This window comes from Osmerus mordax, chromosome 7, assembly GCF_038355195.1.
Source record: "Osmerus mordax isolate fOsmMor3 chromosome 7, fOsmMor3.pri, whole genome shotgun sequence".
NCBI lineage: Eukaryota > Metazoa > Chordata > Actinopteri > Osmeriformes > Osmeridae > Osmerus > Osmerus mordax.
Genome location: NC_090056.1, coordinates 12,144,007 through 12,162,318, shown reverse-complemented (window position 1 = coordinate 12,162,318; position 18,312 = coordinate 12,144,007). Strand labels below are relative to the sequence as shown.

The window sequence follows — 18,312 nt, the reverse complement described above, 5'->3', positions numbered from 1 at the left end:
TTTAATACACAATTTCAATATCTATATGCATTTAAATAAGATAGCATTCCCCTGTTTAGTTCATAAATATGACAGAAACAATCCTTTAAGAATTTCTAAAAATATTCGTATTTATTGTTCAAGCTTTGATGCATTCCGTATAAACGATGGCTCCACTGGTAATGCAATGAAAGCACTGGCTTTCTCAACATGCTGAGATGCTGAGAGGAGAGGAAGGTAGAGTGCCTGAGGGCCTCTGTCTCTAATGAGGGAGGAGATAGGAGGCTATGAGGTCTCTGCTTCACAGACAGCCCAACAGACAGCTAGTTAACCCTCCCCCTATACCTTTACACACAGTGGCTGACTGCAGTCTATTCTCAGATCTCTTCTCCTTTCCTCCTCTGCTCTCCTCCCTTCTCTCTGTACAGTACAAGTCCAGCCTTCCTCCTCCACAGACACCAGACCTAGTCAGACACTTAGGCTGTCTATGGTTGCTTGATGACTGCACCTGAATCGCTGTGGCTGCCAAGTCATCCCTTTTCTAGCCTGAAAACGCATCGTCTCAGCAAGTAAACAGTGGGTGGCCCACCTTCTCCACAATACCTGTCCACACACAATGCAGTAATGCTCCTCAAACCAGTGAGAGGAGCTGAGAGGAGGGATGCATCTAAGACACAATCAAAACCCAGAGCTCTAATTACAACCAGCTTGTTATGAAAGACTAATCAAACACAGTGTGTAGTGTCACAACCAGCCCGCTGCTAATTATTCCAAGCAATAGCGCACTTTGCTCCTGCTTATGTAGCAGTAAAAAGATGGAACCAATGAGAACATCACAGGGCTGGAGCATGGGCCAGTTAGGAGGCGGTGTAGAGGGGGTGCTTTCAAACCTGCCTCCCCAGGCGGACATTACATAATGCTGTGGTAAAATATTCATGGTGCACCATAGGGACGGAATCCTGCTTGCTCTTGAGTGCTGAGTAAACACTTTGCTCTTAGCCGCTCTAAGACTTTGTGAGGAGGATACGGAAAGGAGTAGAAAGAACAGTCTATTAACCACAAACTCTGGCCTGAAACACAATGGGTCATTACCTGAAGGAACTGTGTAACCGGATGTAAACAAAAAGAGTTGAAAATGAAAATGGGATTGTGGGTCTTTAACTCAATCTGACAGCTCCCTAAAAACAAGCAGGTGACCAGCCCATGGCTCAGGTTTTCTGCACCTGTACTACATGACTGCACATTTACTATAGCACTGGTTCAGAAAAACCATCTCTGAAGGTTACCCTGATACTCTGATGACATCTCCATCATGACACAAGCCAAGAGCAGGTTCTTTCCCCACCAACTAAGATGATAAAGAAGGACATCAGGTCAGACTCTTGAAGTCGTTGGAGACAAGTGTCTGTGGTAACTTCACCTTCACTAATGAAGAGGAGCTCTACAGAGAGATTGATGTGGGGCTAATGATGGAGAAGTGAGCTAGCACAGCCACGCCAACCTGCTGCTTGAGAAGGGCAGAGGCAGGAGTAATTACATCCTTACAGCAGGCACAGAGGACTACCTGCTACAGCAACTAAGGGATTCATTTCGGCCCTTGTTGATGTTTGAGCCCCGGGAACATCTTCATGTAAAAGTCAAATGGTATATAAACTGATCTCAAACATGTACTTATCAGAACACTGTAGCCACGGCTTCCGTGGCGCGTAGATAGCTTTCACAGTGGCATGAGGCACGCTTTCATTCAGCTCAAACACAGTGCAAATATAATGCTTTGTGCAGGAGGAGATTACTTGGCCACTGAGGTGACCTGAGAGGTAAGAACCCTGATCGTACAGTCTAAAGCCACCAGTTTATGCTCTACATGCCCTCTACAGTATGTATTGTCATAACTGGCTCAGAGGAACATACATACAGTGCCATTGATCTGGTTTCTGACACAAAACCTGCAGTCACCGAATATGCATTTTCTCAAAGATTTTGCCAACATTTTCATATCATACAATTATTTAAAATAAGTTTTCATATTTCAACTTCAGAAATCACTGGTCCACTGGTTAAGGCCAGACTGATTGGTAGATAAAAATAGGTAATCAATTCTCTCAGTCAGCCTCTAATTTCATTAATTAAATACTTATCCAGATACATGTTTTAACAGTCCATGTGCCTGCCATCTGCCTGTTGGTGTGCTGACAGCATCAGGCAGGCATCATGAAAGCTCTGTCAGGTTCTGTTTATGTTTTGTTTGCAAATGTGCACATTTTGTTTGCATTCAATGAGCATAGGGCAGATGCTCATTTTATCTTTGATATGACTACTGTGCAAGCTCCAGTGCTCATATGCATGGCTTCCTGGAATTAATTAGAGAAAAGCCTTGCTAAGGACTCTTGGCAAATGAATGTCATTAGTGGTAGAAGCTCTGAACTAATGACAAGCCTCTGTTCTCAGGACAGTGAAAAATACATGTGAATTAACTGTGACTAATCCATCTGAGACCAATAAAACACTCAATTTAAAGTACACATCTAAGATGTAGCTTTGATGCATTAATCAGAATGGACATTTCTATGTTTACAGCAATATTTTCCAACAGATTTTGTAGAAAAATGCCTACTTATAACATGTATGCCTATTTCCTTTATGTAGATTTATCAATGATTCAGGCAATGGCCTGATCTCAGTCACACTACTCAGTTCCTCTCACAGCCCACACAGTCAGGGCCCTTCAACCAGCAAGCTCTTACCCTGAAGAGGCGCAGGATGTTGGCCACCATGATGGACACCGAGCTGGCAGATGCCCCAATAACACCCACCACCCTCTCAGGCTTGGTGATGATGGGTGGTCCTCCACTCAGACACTTGATGTCTGTCCCGTCCTTCTCAATGAGAGCCTGGACGAAGGTGAGCGACTGCTCCAGGGCATGGGTGTCTCTGGAGCAGGTGTCCAGGATTCGGGCTCCCAGGGTGATGTTGGGTAGCAGCTCGTGGTCATTGTTAATGCGATCCAAGGCAAAGAGCATGGCCTCCAGTCTGTGGATGCCTTTCTCCTTCTTCAGCTCCCCACAGGCCTTGCCTTCGTTGCCCCTGGCATGCACTGGGAACAGACCACCCAGAGAAATGTCTCCATCTATGCGGATGGAGTTGAGGTGTGTGTGCCCTGGTATTTTGGGCTTGGCAGCTGAGGCCACCATGATCCAGCACACCAGAAACAGCCGCCAATAGGGCCCTCTTCTGTGAGAACCAGCCCATGTATTCCCACAACTTCCTTGAGTCATAGTGGAAGGCTGAACTCACATTCAAGTAAGTTGATGCCTTTGAAAACCAAAAAAAAAAAAACTGTTCTCAAGGTTAACCACAATGGTCTTTAGAGCACAGAAGTCCTCAGAAGTCTCTTCTGTCTCAGCTCTGACTTCAGTAATACTAATTAGTTTTCCCTCTATGTCTATCTGTTCTTCTTGGTTGTTGTTGAGAGAGGAGACGGTGTGCAGCTACTAAACAGTGTTGTGTGAGGCAGACAAAGGTCTGTGGAGAGCCATCTCAGGAGGCATTAGGAAGAACAAAGGTGGGAAATAATCCTCTCCTCCCCCTCCCAGCCGTGAGGACTGTGTGTAGCTTCTCTCCAACCCCTGGAGCAGGCAGAAATGACCGAGTCAGCCCGAGCAGCCTTGCATGGCATCCGTTGGCTCCTCAACACTCCTGAAAGATAAAAAGGAGAGGATGAGACAAACAGAAAACAGCGGAGACAGCGAGTCTTTGTTTTAGAGTGAGAAACAGGCCCTCAGATGAAATGGGGTTTTATTAATCTGATCAACAATAGATTTGTCCCAGTGTGTGCAGCTCTGAAGGGGTTTGCTCCGTATTAGTTTCTCTGCACGGTTCTTAACAATTACCTTGGCTCATCTCAATTGTCGTTAACTCCCACACACAGCTTTTAAAGTCAGTGAATGGGAAATGTGCCGTTCATACTCTTTATGAGAGGCAGTGGCATGTTTCTCCAGTTTCCATGCATATATTCAGAGTCACATCAACATTGGTTGGGTCACTCCTTCCATCTGAATTTGATCCCACACATTCAAGTAGAAATAAATCACAAAACCCAATACTGCTAAGGAGAAATACATTTTCTATTTCACACCGAGCTTCAGTTGCTTTCAGAATACTATTATGAATTATTCCTATATGCCCAGAGCATAACTGATTCACTGCTACCCAGCACACTTCTGTAGCCAGCTTCACAACCACACACTGCTCTTCATGTGGAAACTAACCAGAGTGTTTTAAGGTTACGAAATGTCTTGGGTTATGAAATATCCTTTCTTAAATTAATAGCACCGACTCACAGTAACCGGTAAAGGAATAATACATTCTGTGATGTATTAACACATATACTACCATAGTTTACTCATACTCAATTTTTGTCTCCTTACCCATCAACCACCTGAAACTAGCACTTTGTCACTTTGTCACTGTGTCACCTATTTGTGAGTCCCTTTGTTTGTCCCTGTGTGTGTGTGCCTGCGTGTGTGTGTGTGTGTGTGTGTGTAGGTGTGTGTGTGTGTGTCTGCTGGCAAGACTGTTGTCCCACACAGCATGCTCTCTTCTTCCACTGTGCCAGACTAATAGAGTGGTGGATCTGTGCCCAGTGGGAGAAGTCAACAGCTGAGTCTGACTCTCTCTCTCTCTCTCTCTCTCTCTCTCTCTCTCTCTCTCTCTCTCTCTCTCTCTCTCTCTCTCTCTCTCTCTCTCTCTTTTCTTTCTCTCCCTTCGTTTCTCTCTTACTCTATCACTTTGCCTCTCTTTTTCTGTCTTATCTCTCTATTTCCTTCACTCTCTCTTTCCCTTTCTCTCTCTATCCCCTGTCTCTGTTTCTTTCTATTTGCTTCCAACTTCCTCTCTTTCTCGATTGACTGCCCCATGCATAGACAATCCTCCTTTCAGTGTTCTCCTCTTTGCATCTTCACAGGCATTCCCATACATCGACCGTTGTCTATCCACTTGTTAAGACCCAGCCAATGACAAAGGATGATGAGGCTCTTTGGAAATTAGACTTACTGGTCATGTATGTTTAGGTTAACCAAGCAATTCACAAAGCAGCACTGTTAATCCGGTGGTTAACATTGATGTGTGGTGTGTTATCACCACTGTGTTCTGGCTTATACAGTATTGCTTTCCTCAAGCTTTGCTGTTTCCAGCTACATGTTGCAGTTTTGAAGAAATCGGTTGGAAAATAGAAATGCACTGAGACTTGCCATGTTGCCATGCCTCCTGAATAATAGACAATGCTGCAGTCTGCAGACACGTGCATTTTTGCTTCTTTTATTATGGCCATCAAATCAAATAATAAAGATGCCCTGCTTCAGTGACTGTAGTGGCCTGCTTTGTGCTGGGTTCTTCCATCTCTGTTGGGAACCCCAAAAAAGATATTTGTATTGCCAAGCTAAGATCATCCTTCTAAAACACAACATTCATAATGGATGACAGTCTACAAGCTGAAGGAAAAACTCATCCAGGGTAAGGGGCTGAAAGTGAAGGAGTGTGTGTGTGTGGGAGGGGGGTTACAATAGATCAAGCCTTTGTAGAGGAGAAAGAGAGATGAAGGATGTGAAACAGATGCCGAGGCTTGGTAAAGAACTCGGCCCACAACTGCATGAGAAGATCCTCTAAAAGGGTGTGGAAGAAAAATGGTCCCTATTCTGCACAAAAAAAGAAATTAGTCTCTGTTACATACTTTGTCCTCTGTGTTTCAGCGCCAGCCGATGCAGCAGTTGGGTGGCGCAGAAACAGAACACTGTATCAATACCAAGGAATGTGTTTGTCTCTTTACTCTCTTTTAACTGTTTGTTATCTGAGATAACGATCAAAGAATGGCCATTCATTAACTCAGTAAAGGGCAAGCCAAATGTTTACTGTGCAGTAACATTTTGCTTCCACATCGTTAAGATAACGAAGATAATAAAGTTGTGAGAAAGGTAATTAAATTGGAGCACTCAACAAATCAGGTGCTTCAGTGCCGGAACATGCTCTCATGAAATGACAGACAAGCGAGTCAAAACAACCTTACGGCCACAGGGCAGAAAAATGCTCCTTATGTCTTATGTAAAAATGACCTCCCTTTGCATATTGCTCATCCTAAATGAATCAGGAGCATTTAGATTGTTTTGTTCTTTCATGGATGATGTTAGGACCATTAATCTGTGGTCTGTGTCTCTCTGTGTTTCTCCCTTACCCAGCTTGGAGAGCCATACCTAGCCACTGTCCTTCTCTGTCAGCCCCTGAGACAAGACTCACAAGGTGGCTGCTGTACCAGATGTTGTGTCCCAGGACCCAGATGGGGAGAATAGATAAACATCAGCTGTCGGCAGGGAGTAGGCAGTAAGGGAAACTACTGAACCGACTGCAACTGTGCTCACACTGACTCACAGAGGTGGGCCTCCAGAGCATCCCTCATCGCATTCAGCCTTCTTTCCTTTCATCCCCAGGCCTCAGCACGTATGGACTCCTACTGGGCTCATGGCAGGTGTCTCTGGTTCACTTTTTCTTACATGACACTTACTGCAATAATTTAGCTACAGTGTATGAAAGAGTCTAGTCACAATGTGGTGAACACTGATACACAACATCCTTCTCCCTATATTCACTCATATTCTGCAAATTATCAAATTACAAATTACACATCAGCCATTTTTTGTGCCATCAGATTGTTTGTGCCATTATGATCCCTGGCGTTAACAGGGGCCCAAATAGAATCTATTTGCTGAAAAAGGCTCATGGCCCACAATGCTTGACTAGGATAAGAAGCGTAACAGGGACTCTAGTCAATTTCACATCTCTCTGCAATGCCTTCTAATGCCATCCCTGTGCTAATAGGGCCGTCAGAATGAGGCTGGGCAGCCATGCGTCTGACAGTGATGTCCTAATCCGACAGGAGACTGCTGTTTGGCCGTTATGCTTCATCAGCAGAGATACTTAGGTCCCAAATGGCCAATAGGATCACAGAGGGGAGTGGAAATATATTATTCCCACCATACACACACACAACTGGGTCATAAAAAAACACAACAAGCAGAACATTTCTTGTAAATACAAACATGTGCATCCTCTATTGCAGGTTGGACTGATACTTGTTCTCTTTTGGCATTATGTGTGAGAGAGAGAGAGAGAGAGAGAGAGAGAGAGAGAGAGAGAGAGAGAGAGAGAGAGAGAGAGAGAGAGAGAGAGAGAGAGAGAGAGAGAGAGAGAGAGAGAGAGAGAGAGAGAGAGAGAGAGAGAGAGAGAGAGAGAGAGAGAGAGAGAGAGAGAGAGAGAGAGAGAATGCAGCGGGTCAAGAACACTGTGTACAAGATTTCGATTACACTCCTGTGTGTTGGCAAAAGGCCAGCACTACAAGCAAAAACAGTCATGGTCTGTGTTATATAGCTCATGCTAAGTACCCAACATTCAGTGGAAGTGTGCTTTTAGCCCTTTATTCTTGTGCTATGTGACAATGCATTGTCAAACTCCACAGATTGCTAGCTATAAATCATATACTTCTGATGAGACACCAAATAATATGAATCCAGCTGTTGCAGCCAGAATGTTGTTACCTAACAGATATTTATCTATTATGAATGAATCTCTGCCAGAGGGATGAACTGAAATGTAACACACTGAGTCTTCTTTTAGGAATGTGAGGTAAGGACCAAAATGATACACATATGCAATCCATGGATTTGAATATGGGTAAGAATCACTTTATTTGTTTCTTGAACAATAAACCAGAGCCTAGGTAGGGAGGAAGGGGGGTTGGTAAAGGGGGGGGGGGAGTGGCGGCATGGGGAGCTGAGAGAGAGAGAGAGAGAGAGAGAGAGAGAGAGAGAGAGAGAGAGAGAGAGAGAGAGAGAGAGAGAGAGAGAGAGAGAGAGAGAGAGAGAGAGAGAGAGAGATGGAAAGCCCCATGGAGTATACACAGGGTTCATTACATGCATTGCAACTCCATATTATGCCATCTATATACATCCCACCTCTGTAAAAGACATCAGACACTCAGCTCAAAGCTAATTCCCCTCTGCCTCTAACTCTCTATTCCCTATTCATACTCTTCCTCCATAAACTTTCTCCAGCAGGACGAGAGATTGGAAAAATGCTTATTCACTCATTAACAGTTTGTTCATGCAAAATGCAATTCTCATTCCAAAACTAAGTGCAAACCATTACTTTAGGCTATAAGTAGAAATTATATAAAGTATTTGGGGGGAACTTGGCTGTGTGAGACCATGAGAAGCAAGACAACAGCTACTTACAGCCATGGGATTATAGATTACAAAGCAGCCCTCATCCACAGCCACCAATCAACAGCCAATATATATTCTATTCAACCCTTCTCAATATCTTCACATTCGCAGGAAATTATGAAAACGCTAATCTCATATTTGTTTGATATAAGAAGCATAAGCCATGTTGGTACAGACAAGAAGACTCAATAAATCTCTGAATTTGTAACCAACAATGTCTGTGTTGTTGTGCAGCAAAACCAATCACCAGGTCCATAAAAAAATATTACTTTCCTCTCCGGTATGTATATTTCTAGGCTCTAATGTGCTGCATCAGAATCATCAACTATGCTGGAATCCCAGCAGAAACCTTGACTGCATTGTCTCCTTGTGCAGCACAGTACGCGTGTGTCGGCATGGTACCCAGGCAAGGCTGCAACAACAGACAGCAATTAAATGTTTATTCCAGCTCAGATGTGCATATTTCACCGTAAATGCATTTAAGCGCTTTATCCGTGCGGCTCCTCGGAGCATCTCCTCCCCTCCTCTATGTACCGTATGTGAAGGGTAAATTATTTATTGCCTGGCCCTTTAAGCCTTTGGCAAGGTATTTGCAAACCACTCTGGTGGGATTGTAGGGGTGGAGGAGAAATCCATCTTTGATTAGCTTTATTTTATTTTTAATGTAATATACTCTACATCTGAGAGATTGAGAAAGAAAGAGAAAGATTATGCATAAAAGAGAGTTTCGGGGATCTATAGAGACAGTAGTGGCAGAGAAGCAGTGTGGGAGAGACATAGTAGAGGGTTTCATGTGTGTCCCAATTTGCCTGGACACATTTTTCATGTTGCGCCATGGTTTACAACATCAACAAATCTTTCTTTGAGCTGGGCTGTTAAGGAGGCAAACACAGTGGTTTTCCATAAGCATTTAAATAGATGTATCCTAAATGTGCAATTCAAAGAGAAAAGAATGAACCACTGCAGCATGTTCATCCAGCTGCAGGGCTTTCTTCTCAGACTGTGGACTTACTCAATAGACCAGCTCAAATAACACCTGGCCAAGCCATACATATTCTTTGATGATATTGCAAAATATTATTTTCAGGGAAATTGAATATCAACAATGAGGATCATCTAGTGCACTAGAGCAAAAACTGAAAAGTAGAGGTTTGCAGAATAGCTGACATCATGCTGAGATCCTCAGCCATTCCTGGGCTGAGGAGAACGCCATCATATAAATAGTTTGCACTGGACCAGACAACAAGCACCTGGCGAGAGGCAGAACTGGATCATTTCTCCTTACAGACATCTTATTCTGCCAGATACTGTCGGTTGTGTCGGGAAGCGCTTTTTTCCATATTTTTCTTTCTCGCTTTTTATCGAATATACGGTGCTCCTGCCATGTTCTTCACTGCAGATCAACACAAAGACATGCCTCACCAGGCTGATGGCACATTTGACAAGGGTGTTCATGTGTGGGCTATGTTAGTAGGTTGTGTGTGTCATTTGTTTGTATGTTGAAGTTGGTATGTTGCGTTCCAAAAGAACCTTTAAAATGGCAGCCCCAGTCAATATTACCATATTATATCTATTATTATTATATCTATATTACCAATATCTATCACCAAAACAATATGGTAATAGAACAGAAAGAAAAGAAACGCATGCATGCTTGCATCAACATTAAAACAACATCTGAAAACAAACATAGTGGCACTGGTATTACATTAACAGCATTAAGAGTTGTCATGTAGACTTGGGACCAACATTACATTAATACGGATAAGCTTTGTGTCTAGATGGACACACTGGCGACTCCCTGCTGTCAAAAACTTTAAAGAATTGAATGTTTCTAGGTGAGATTCGGCATCAACAAATGAAAGCTCTCACATCGAACACAAGCCTGATCATAACAATCAAGGATTTGTCATGTCTTCCACCCAGGAGAAACAGATGGGAGACTGCTGTGGCAGCTCTCTACCTCTCTCCCCAAACAAGCAGACATAAATCTCTGCTCCAGTCAGTGGCTGTGTGTAGTCAGTTTTAGATAACACTGGACAGATAACGCTGGTGTGTACTGTATGCACATAGGAGACTGCAAGCAGCAAGTGGTGCAGAGGAGGTTGCTGTGGCCCTGTAACTGACTGAGTCGTGAGGATTTCTCTCAGCTGAGACAGGACAAGTGAGGGGCTGAGTGGGGGCTGTCAAGGAGAGGAGAAGGCAAGTGGGGAGAAGAGAAAAGCGGTGAGGAAATAAATGTATTCGTGAGGGATCTAAGGGCATGGGAATCACACTGTAGTGTTCCAAATATAGCGAGGATTTATCCATGGTCCTGAAAACAGAAGCCATGAATACTGCATCCCTTCCTCTGCCTCCCTGCAGCCTGCCACCCACCGAAGAAGGGTTTTAATGTTGAGGCACGCCTGAATGGAGTAGGCAGGGATCTTTATCATGAGAGCTCTCTTATACCCTCCTCTAATGCCTTGTACACCTGTAAACCTATCTTTGGAAAAAGGGGAATATTTTCCTAAAGGGATGAACACAAAGCTTTCCTCATTGTTAAGGTTCATAATGACATATTTCAAAAACACTAGAAGAGATATTTGCTTTACTACAATAGGTTTTTACAGTTAACTGTAGTGAAATTTTAGCTTTCACCAGAACATGTAATTATCTCTTGACATATGCCAAAAATAATGCGCTAGAAAAAGTTAAGCAATGCAAATTGAAAAAAGCAAACCATCCTTAAACCTAATCCAGACAAGATGATGGCTCATCAGAAGAATATTTAATAAAAACGCACACACCTTCAAATTGCATGGAATTGCATGGCATTCACTCACTTTGGAAGAGGACAATGTTCTCACGTATTCTGTGGCACAGTAGCAACTCAATGGTACATTAAGCGCTGGCTGGTTGATGCTTAGCTGAAGCATCAGGCTCCACGCTCGCTTGCACTCCTGAGCTGGTAGAAGAGGTTCCTGTCAACATCAGACAGATTTAGAGTTCCGTTCACACATACCGGTACACAGTTTCCAGTGCTGTTATGTTTCCTTTTTTAGGCTATCATTACTATGGCATTTAGTATGTTGAATCAGACTCAGAATCCAGCCCCCCTGCTAATTCTATCTGCCAACGTTAGAGTTTCACCCCTGTTTTTCCATTCATCTCCTCTTAGAGGGATCTATCCGTCTTCAAAGTGAACTTGGGCAGCCCATGGGCTGCCCAAGTCTGACGTCATGAATCTAATCCCTAGACTAAAGGTTTTATAAAAGTATTATTTTCCTGGTGAAATATGAATATATAAAGGATGCTGGGTGACTGTTGTATGGCTGCCAAGTGGAATGAAACCAGAAGTTACGTACAAGAGCCCCAAACAGGATTCAATGGTTCTCCAAGTATGAGCTTTAAATCATTACTAATTGGGTTGCCATGGGGCTCTTATAAAAATAAATCTGCTACATTTCATCTTAAAAATTGTGATTCTTTAACTAAGCACTTTCCTTTTAGGTTTTGTTTGGCACCCTTTTGAACCCACAAAGAAGTACAAAATAGTTGGTGGGTGAAAACAGCTACTCGTGAAGACAGAACACAACAACTGTACAAACCACAAACCAATTCTGAGGAACTTCAAGTCTATTTTTAAAGTGAACTATGTGACCACAAATAGTAGCTAAATTTGACCAAAGTCAAGGAGTTTGAATGTCACTCCCTCCATCATCCCTCTTAGTCTTGGTGCAACTCAACATCTGGTGACGCTAGCCTGGGGAAACGCTTTGGGGCCTTGTCCTTCTGTGATCCAGGACAGCCTGTTGTGGTGAGGGAGAGCGGAGCTTCTCTGCCCAAGGAGGTGTCTGAGGCCTGCGGAAGTGTCCAGAAGGATCTCTGACTCGTCAGAAGCTGAGTTTACAGAGAGCTCTGAATCAGAGAGACTAATTGCTGGGAGTGTTTAGGAGTGTTAATGGCCTAATGAGAGGTGATGATGGCCTGTCTAACTGTCCATCAATCACCACAGCCTCCCTCTCAAGTGTCTGTGCAGTGTGAGGATGCTCTCGGTTCCCTTCCTGTCAGAAGGTCTTTGTATGAGCTTGCAGCAGCTCTTATTTACTCCTCAAGCTGTTACACACTATTAAATAAATATTTCCCTCTTCCAAAGGAAAAAGTTAGCATACTGTCAATCCAGCTTCTATACAATCCTAAGGGGCCATTCGGATACCTCTCATGAGCTCCCTTTCTACAGCCATACTCTATTTCTGAGCTAACGTAATTTACAGGCTTATTGTGGACATCTGGGGTTTTTATAACAAAATAAAACCAATTCATTATTTACCTTTGCTTCTTGATCTCAGACTTTCTCTATTTTATCTCTCGTCACTGTTTCTTTTGTGGACATCTCTGGAGTGGAAGGCAAGCGAAAGAGAAAACCTCTCTTTGTACCCAATCTTGGCATATACCACAGCAATTCCGTGTAAGGCAGTCCTTTAACTGAAGCTTGGGACCTGATAATTGCTCCTTTCATCTGGCTTGTTAAATCTAAGATCAAACAAGACGAGGCAAAGCATGAATGGGCCACTGCAATCTACCAGCTAAGAACTAGCTAGGTTAGCAGCCCAAGAATACAGCCATCTGGTCTTCAGTAGAAATTAGGTTTAATTAGTCACTTGAGTGCTACATTGGCTGTGCACCTGCTACCGAGCAAGAGTGTAAGGGAGAAGGAATTAGAGAGACATAGTGCTTTCCCACACATTTTAAAAAGACAATTCATAGTAAAATGTTTTGGTTGAAGTCATCTCCAACTGGATATTACCTCTAAAGGAGCTAAAATAGCATTTTGGTGTGATGATCTCTCAACAATAATTTAAATGTACTCTGAAACTCTTAACATTAGTCAAGAAAACCTGATCTACTACATGTATTTTGCCACCTGCTTATAAAGAGCATTGCCCTTCATAATGCATACAGGTTTGAGCTTCAGTCTTCCACAGCCATTCATCACAGTGTGACGGCTCACCCTAAAAAATTAAGTAGTCAGCCACTTAACCAGGGAAAGCAGGGAAGAGTTAAATGAGAAATAAGGTCATTAACTTCAAGCGCCTCATCAGAGGAAAGTATCTGATTAAATGTGGAATCCTCTGAAACATTTCCATCACCACTTTGACCTTGTTGTATTCAGGAAGTAAGTAATTGTATGTCACAATGACAAACTTCCTTCAGATGTTGCTATGGCATAGTTCCGACAAGGCAATGACATAAATGCTCATCATCACAATCAGTCGTATGTGCCCGCATACAACTGTTTACCAGTCAAGCAAAAGTGTGTGTTTTGGTGAGACCAACACAAGAGTAAAGGGCAGTCTCTGCATGAATCAGTTTGTTGTTACCTTTTGACTGTGTGCTGAGCATGACCAGACTGCTACAGACCCATGACCAAGGCTATGCAATGGTTGGCTCAAGCCTAATGTGGCTTTGTTTTCCTATATGAGCTCCGGATGTCTGCTCGCTAATAAAGGCCCTGTCAGTCTCTGTCTATGTTTACCAGAGGCTGCTCTGCCAGGGAATAATTGTGCAGCCCTCTCCCAGCCCCGCTCTGCTCCCTTGCCCAATAACACGCATCACAGGGGGAAAGCGAGGGTCACAACAACTAGACATATCATTAATCACAGGAGCTGAGGGGGGTTTAGCCTGGGATTATCCACCCCAGGGTGGGGCTGGGTCAGGCCTGGGGTCCCCTGTAGGGGTGGGAGCCGAAGGGAAATATCAGACTGGAGAGGCCTGATAGACTCTGGTCCTTTTGAGACACTCCACTGAGAGGATGAAAGAGCTGGGGCATTGATTTCAGTTCAGGAAGCAGGAGGGAGAAAAAGGGGGCCAGAGCTAGGTGTAAGGCCTTCAAAGTAGCAGTCTATACTCAGGTGGGTGAAATTTAGTCTGATAAAGTGTGGCAATACCCATGTGGGTAGAAATAAATAGCTTAGTCTGCTAACACAGATGAATCAGGTCAGCCTCGTTGTCTTACAGCCTTGAATTTTCTCTTATATTACCTTAAAAACACTGGGACTCAACTCTTCTGTAAAACATGATTTGGAGATAAGAGAGATATGATTGTTCCTTTATCTTACGTTAATGTTTTTGGCTTTGGGAAGATCCATGAAAACAGCTTTTCAGCCCTGAAAAATATGGAATAGGATTTGCAGAATAACAATATCAGGTATAGAGGTCAGACTTCCAGAAGGAGATTGCATATCTGACACAGAGGACCTGCAATCCTTCTAGGGCCATGACTTCCATGACCATGGAAAGGAACAAAAAACATGTCTGACATATCTAAATTAGTTCATTTAGTCACACTTTAGTCCTATGCGGTGTAGTTAATGTTGGTTGCACCAAAGTTCAGTATTTGCTGGAGTATCGCTGGAGTATCGGTGGGGGGTTAAGCATCAACCAGGCTGCTGTCTTAACCTGCATGATTAACGGTGCATTAACAATATGGCAGGTCTTTGAGTACATCACCACTCTCATAGTGCCCTACATTATTAATGCTCTGAAAAGACAGTTAATGAGCTTTAACTTTTTCTGTGGATATGGAACAGGCTTGTCGTTACTGCATAGACTCTCCCTTTATAATATATGTCAAATGTAATTAATTTTTAAACATACAGTCTGTCGTTATTCCTGGAATATGAGTCCATGCTCACTGTTTATATCGACCCACATGAACCCTAGCTTGGCAGGGGCTTGCTAGGGTGATTAGATGATTATGGTGGCTTGTGTGTGGCCCACATTCTCAGTCCCATAGTCTCACATCCTCAGCTTGCCTCAGCAAAACATTGACAAGGTGAATAGATTACTTTCTGTCACTGTGGACTGTTAACTAGCATCATCTTTCTTGAGTTTATGTAACACTTCCAGGGATGAGCTCTGTAAAAACTCCATCAGAGTTTAAAAAGAAAGAACATCCAGCTTCTGGGATCTGGTTACAGCACAATACAGAAAATGAACACATAAAGGAATGATTATTTTGACCAGCTGTTATTATCCCTTCAGACCACCGCAGTACTATGACATAGGTGGCAATTAAGAAACATTTTCCTGTAAGACTGGATCTTTGAACAGCTTTAATTATTGTGTTGAGATAAAACTACTCTGTCTGGGGTGTTCCCATTAAAAGGCCCATGCTGTTGCTACTCCTGAGTAAGACAAAAAGGGCTCTATATTATAGTATTCTATTTACTTTATCTCCCTAATCAACACATTCACTCGTGGCCATAATTTGGTAGCAGAGAAAGCATTTCATGAACTTTGCTAAACAACTCAGTACATTTCAAGTCTTACTCAGGCTAACTGCTGAAATGTAAAATACAACTCAAATGGAAATGTTTCAAACCTGCCAAACATGTGGTGCATCTAAGTTTGACCTAATCCAGGCCTGAAGAAACACCATGCCAATGTTGTATCAAGAAGACCTGGTCTGACAGGGCCTTGAAAAGCTCTGTAACATGCACATTAGAAAGGAGATTGGTGGTGTTATTTTTTATAATTGCGTCTTTCATCCCCCCATATGGACCACTGCTATTCATTTCTTCTCAGTCTGTTTCTACTGGACAGTGACTCCTCTCCATTAGTCTCAGTGACTGGACCAGATGGCCCACCATCCTGAGTGAAACACAAACACACCGTCTGCTCAGTCAACCAGCCCACGCAATAATGATGCGTTGCATTACAACACACTCCAAAAGAATGTGTGTGCACGTATGTTGCAGACTTGTGTTGTGAGTGTGTCTGGCTAGAGAACTTCAAACAGTTTGAGATTACATATCCTCAGTCCCTCATCCTTTACACATGAATGAACCACTCTAATATAAGACAATTAAGACACTAAAACATTCATTGTTGAGCAAATTGGTTAAGGAGTAATTGTGTTTGAATATTATATTTTTTCACCCTTCATCACTAGCGAGAATATTAATACATTTTATGCAATCACAATAGTCTTGTATTTGAACCATTTTACATAAATATTGTATCTTCTGCATGTTTAACTGTTTGTCAATCATTTCTGCAATAGCCCAAGCTCCAGGGAATGACAAATGTAATTAGAACCATGGAACCTATATTCTGCATCTGCTCTCTCCCTATAGGGAGTCAATACACTGACGCTTAAATGTTTCATGGGGTCCTCTCTGCCTTAGCAGTCAGAAAGCCACAGTATAACGTGGAGGAACATGCTAATGCAAAAAGAAATATGCCATTAACATGCAGCAGGCCTATGCAGCAGGCATGCTAGTATAACTTATGCTATGACATAGGAGACTTTGTGACACGGAAGCCTGGATATTAACATATTGACCTTTGATTGGGAATGGTAGAGGACCAGGAAGCTAATGGGCTCACAGTGAAATTATGCCATCAGGTCAGCCAGATGCATTTCCTAAACCCTTTAGCCAATATCCCCATTGTGTGTCTGTCTAGAGAGGGAGCCTAAACACTTGCCTCCATATCTGTTACATGTGAGAATTGAGATTCATAAAGAAGTGATTGGAAAAGGATAATGTGCAAAAGCAGAACAAGTCCAGCCAAGATCAGTGTGTTGCTGTGTGAGACACTTTTTCTCCCCAGATGTCACAAAAAAGCTATGCAAATGGGGCATAAACAGAATACAGGGACAACCAAACAGATAAATTAAAACAGACGCAATAGCAATAAGGACATCCCCATCGGTAGAAAGCAAGATCTCTGTTGAGATCAAAGAGAGGAGAATGATTCGTTACCTAAATCACGTAAATGACAACTCAATAAAGAGCACAGGCTTTTTGGATTTCTGGTTAGAGTTTGGGAACCCATTATTTTAATTGCCTGCTACTGTGGCATTTTGAGATCCGATTTTGCAGCCTGTCTGTCCTGTGACCTTTCAGCCTCTAAAACGTGATAGAAGTGATCTTATTGACGTGTCTTACATTTGGCACCCACACATATCGCACGTCTGCCTCAGTCATCAATGTCATGCAACTGCTCTTTACAAGTGGAATCCCTTACCAATCAACATCTGAGAAAAATGACCTTCTTATGTTGACTTGACACTCATTTAAAACTCATATGAGATATCATCTTTCCAGATCACAAAGCGGGAGAGAGAACAAATTAATATACAAAAATATGGACATAGAGAATTATATAGTTGGTGAACAGAGGGGGGACAGAGGGGGGGCCTCTTTAGTTATCTGTGCTTTAATCCCAGCCCTGCCCAGCAAAAAGCTGCATCTCTACGGCCTTTCTAAAAAACAAGCCAGGCTCAATCCATTAAACTGCCAGTTAGGGGAACACTGCACTGGCCTCAGAGCCTCAAAGTGGGGATGTATCCTGGCCCTCCCAGTGAGGCTGTGATCTCGTCCCTGATGCAGCGAGCTGTTGCTTCCCAACCAGGTGCTCGGACATCACAGAGTCAGACCACTGACCCTTTACTAACCCCCTCACCACACACATAGAGCCAACTGTGAGCTGACTGCAAAGTCTAGGAATGAGCTATTTAAGATAATGTGTTGAAAATGTCAGTACATTTTCACAGACAACACACCCCAAACTAATCCTGTGGGAAAACAACAACAACAACCAAGAGCAGTTTATTTTCTCCAACCTCAAACTGTCCCACAGCTGTCACCCAGCTGAAAATATTTCAGGCTGTACACTATGTTCAGCAGACTTACTTCTATAGACTCTTAATTAAAATGACATATCATCTTCCTGCTTGACAATGACCATGACAGATCCTCAGATGAACTCTTCTGAGTGAGAGTGTTTCAGTCCTGCCATTTTTAATCACATTGAGCCTTGATGGTCAGCCATACACAGTCCTGTCACTGTTCCTCTCCATTCAGATATGGAGAGGAACAGTGACAGGACAGTGACTCCTGTCGCTCATATATATATATATATATATATATATATATATATATATATATATATATATATATATACTGGAGCACTACAGGTTTTAATTGGATAGTTTTCTTAAAGGTTACCTGAGAACCATACTGTCTGCCTACTGTGACTGCATTGTCCCCAGAAGATCATGTTGAACTCTTGA

The 18,312-nt window shown here is 42.8% G+C and overlaps 1 protein-coding gene across 1 annotated transcript in view; it reads right to left on the bottom strand.

Moving 5' to 3' along the window:
- Positions 1–3,254, bottom strand: part of LOC136945292 (metabotropic glutamate receptor 4-like) — an 82,737-nt gene extending 79,483 nt beyond the window's left edge. Inside the window, exon 1 of the mRNA XM_067239050.1 lies at positions 2,724–3,254. Coding sequence (XP_067095151.1) covers positions 2,724–3,254 — 531 coding nt within the window. The remainder of the gene's footprint in view (positions 1–2,723) is intronic.
- Positions 3,255–18,312: the final 15,058 nt, after the last annotated feature.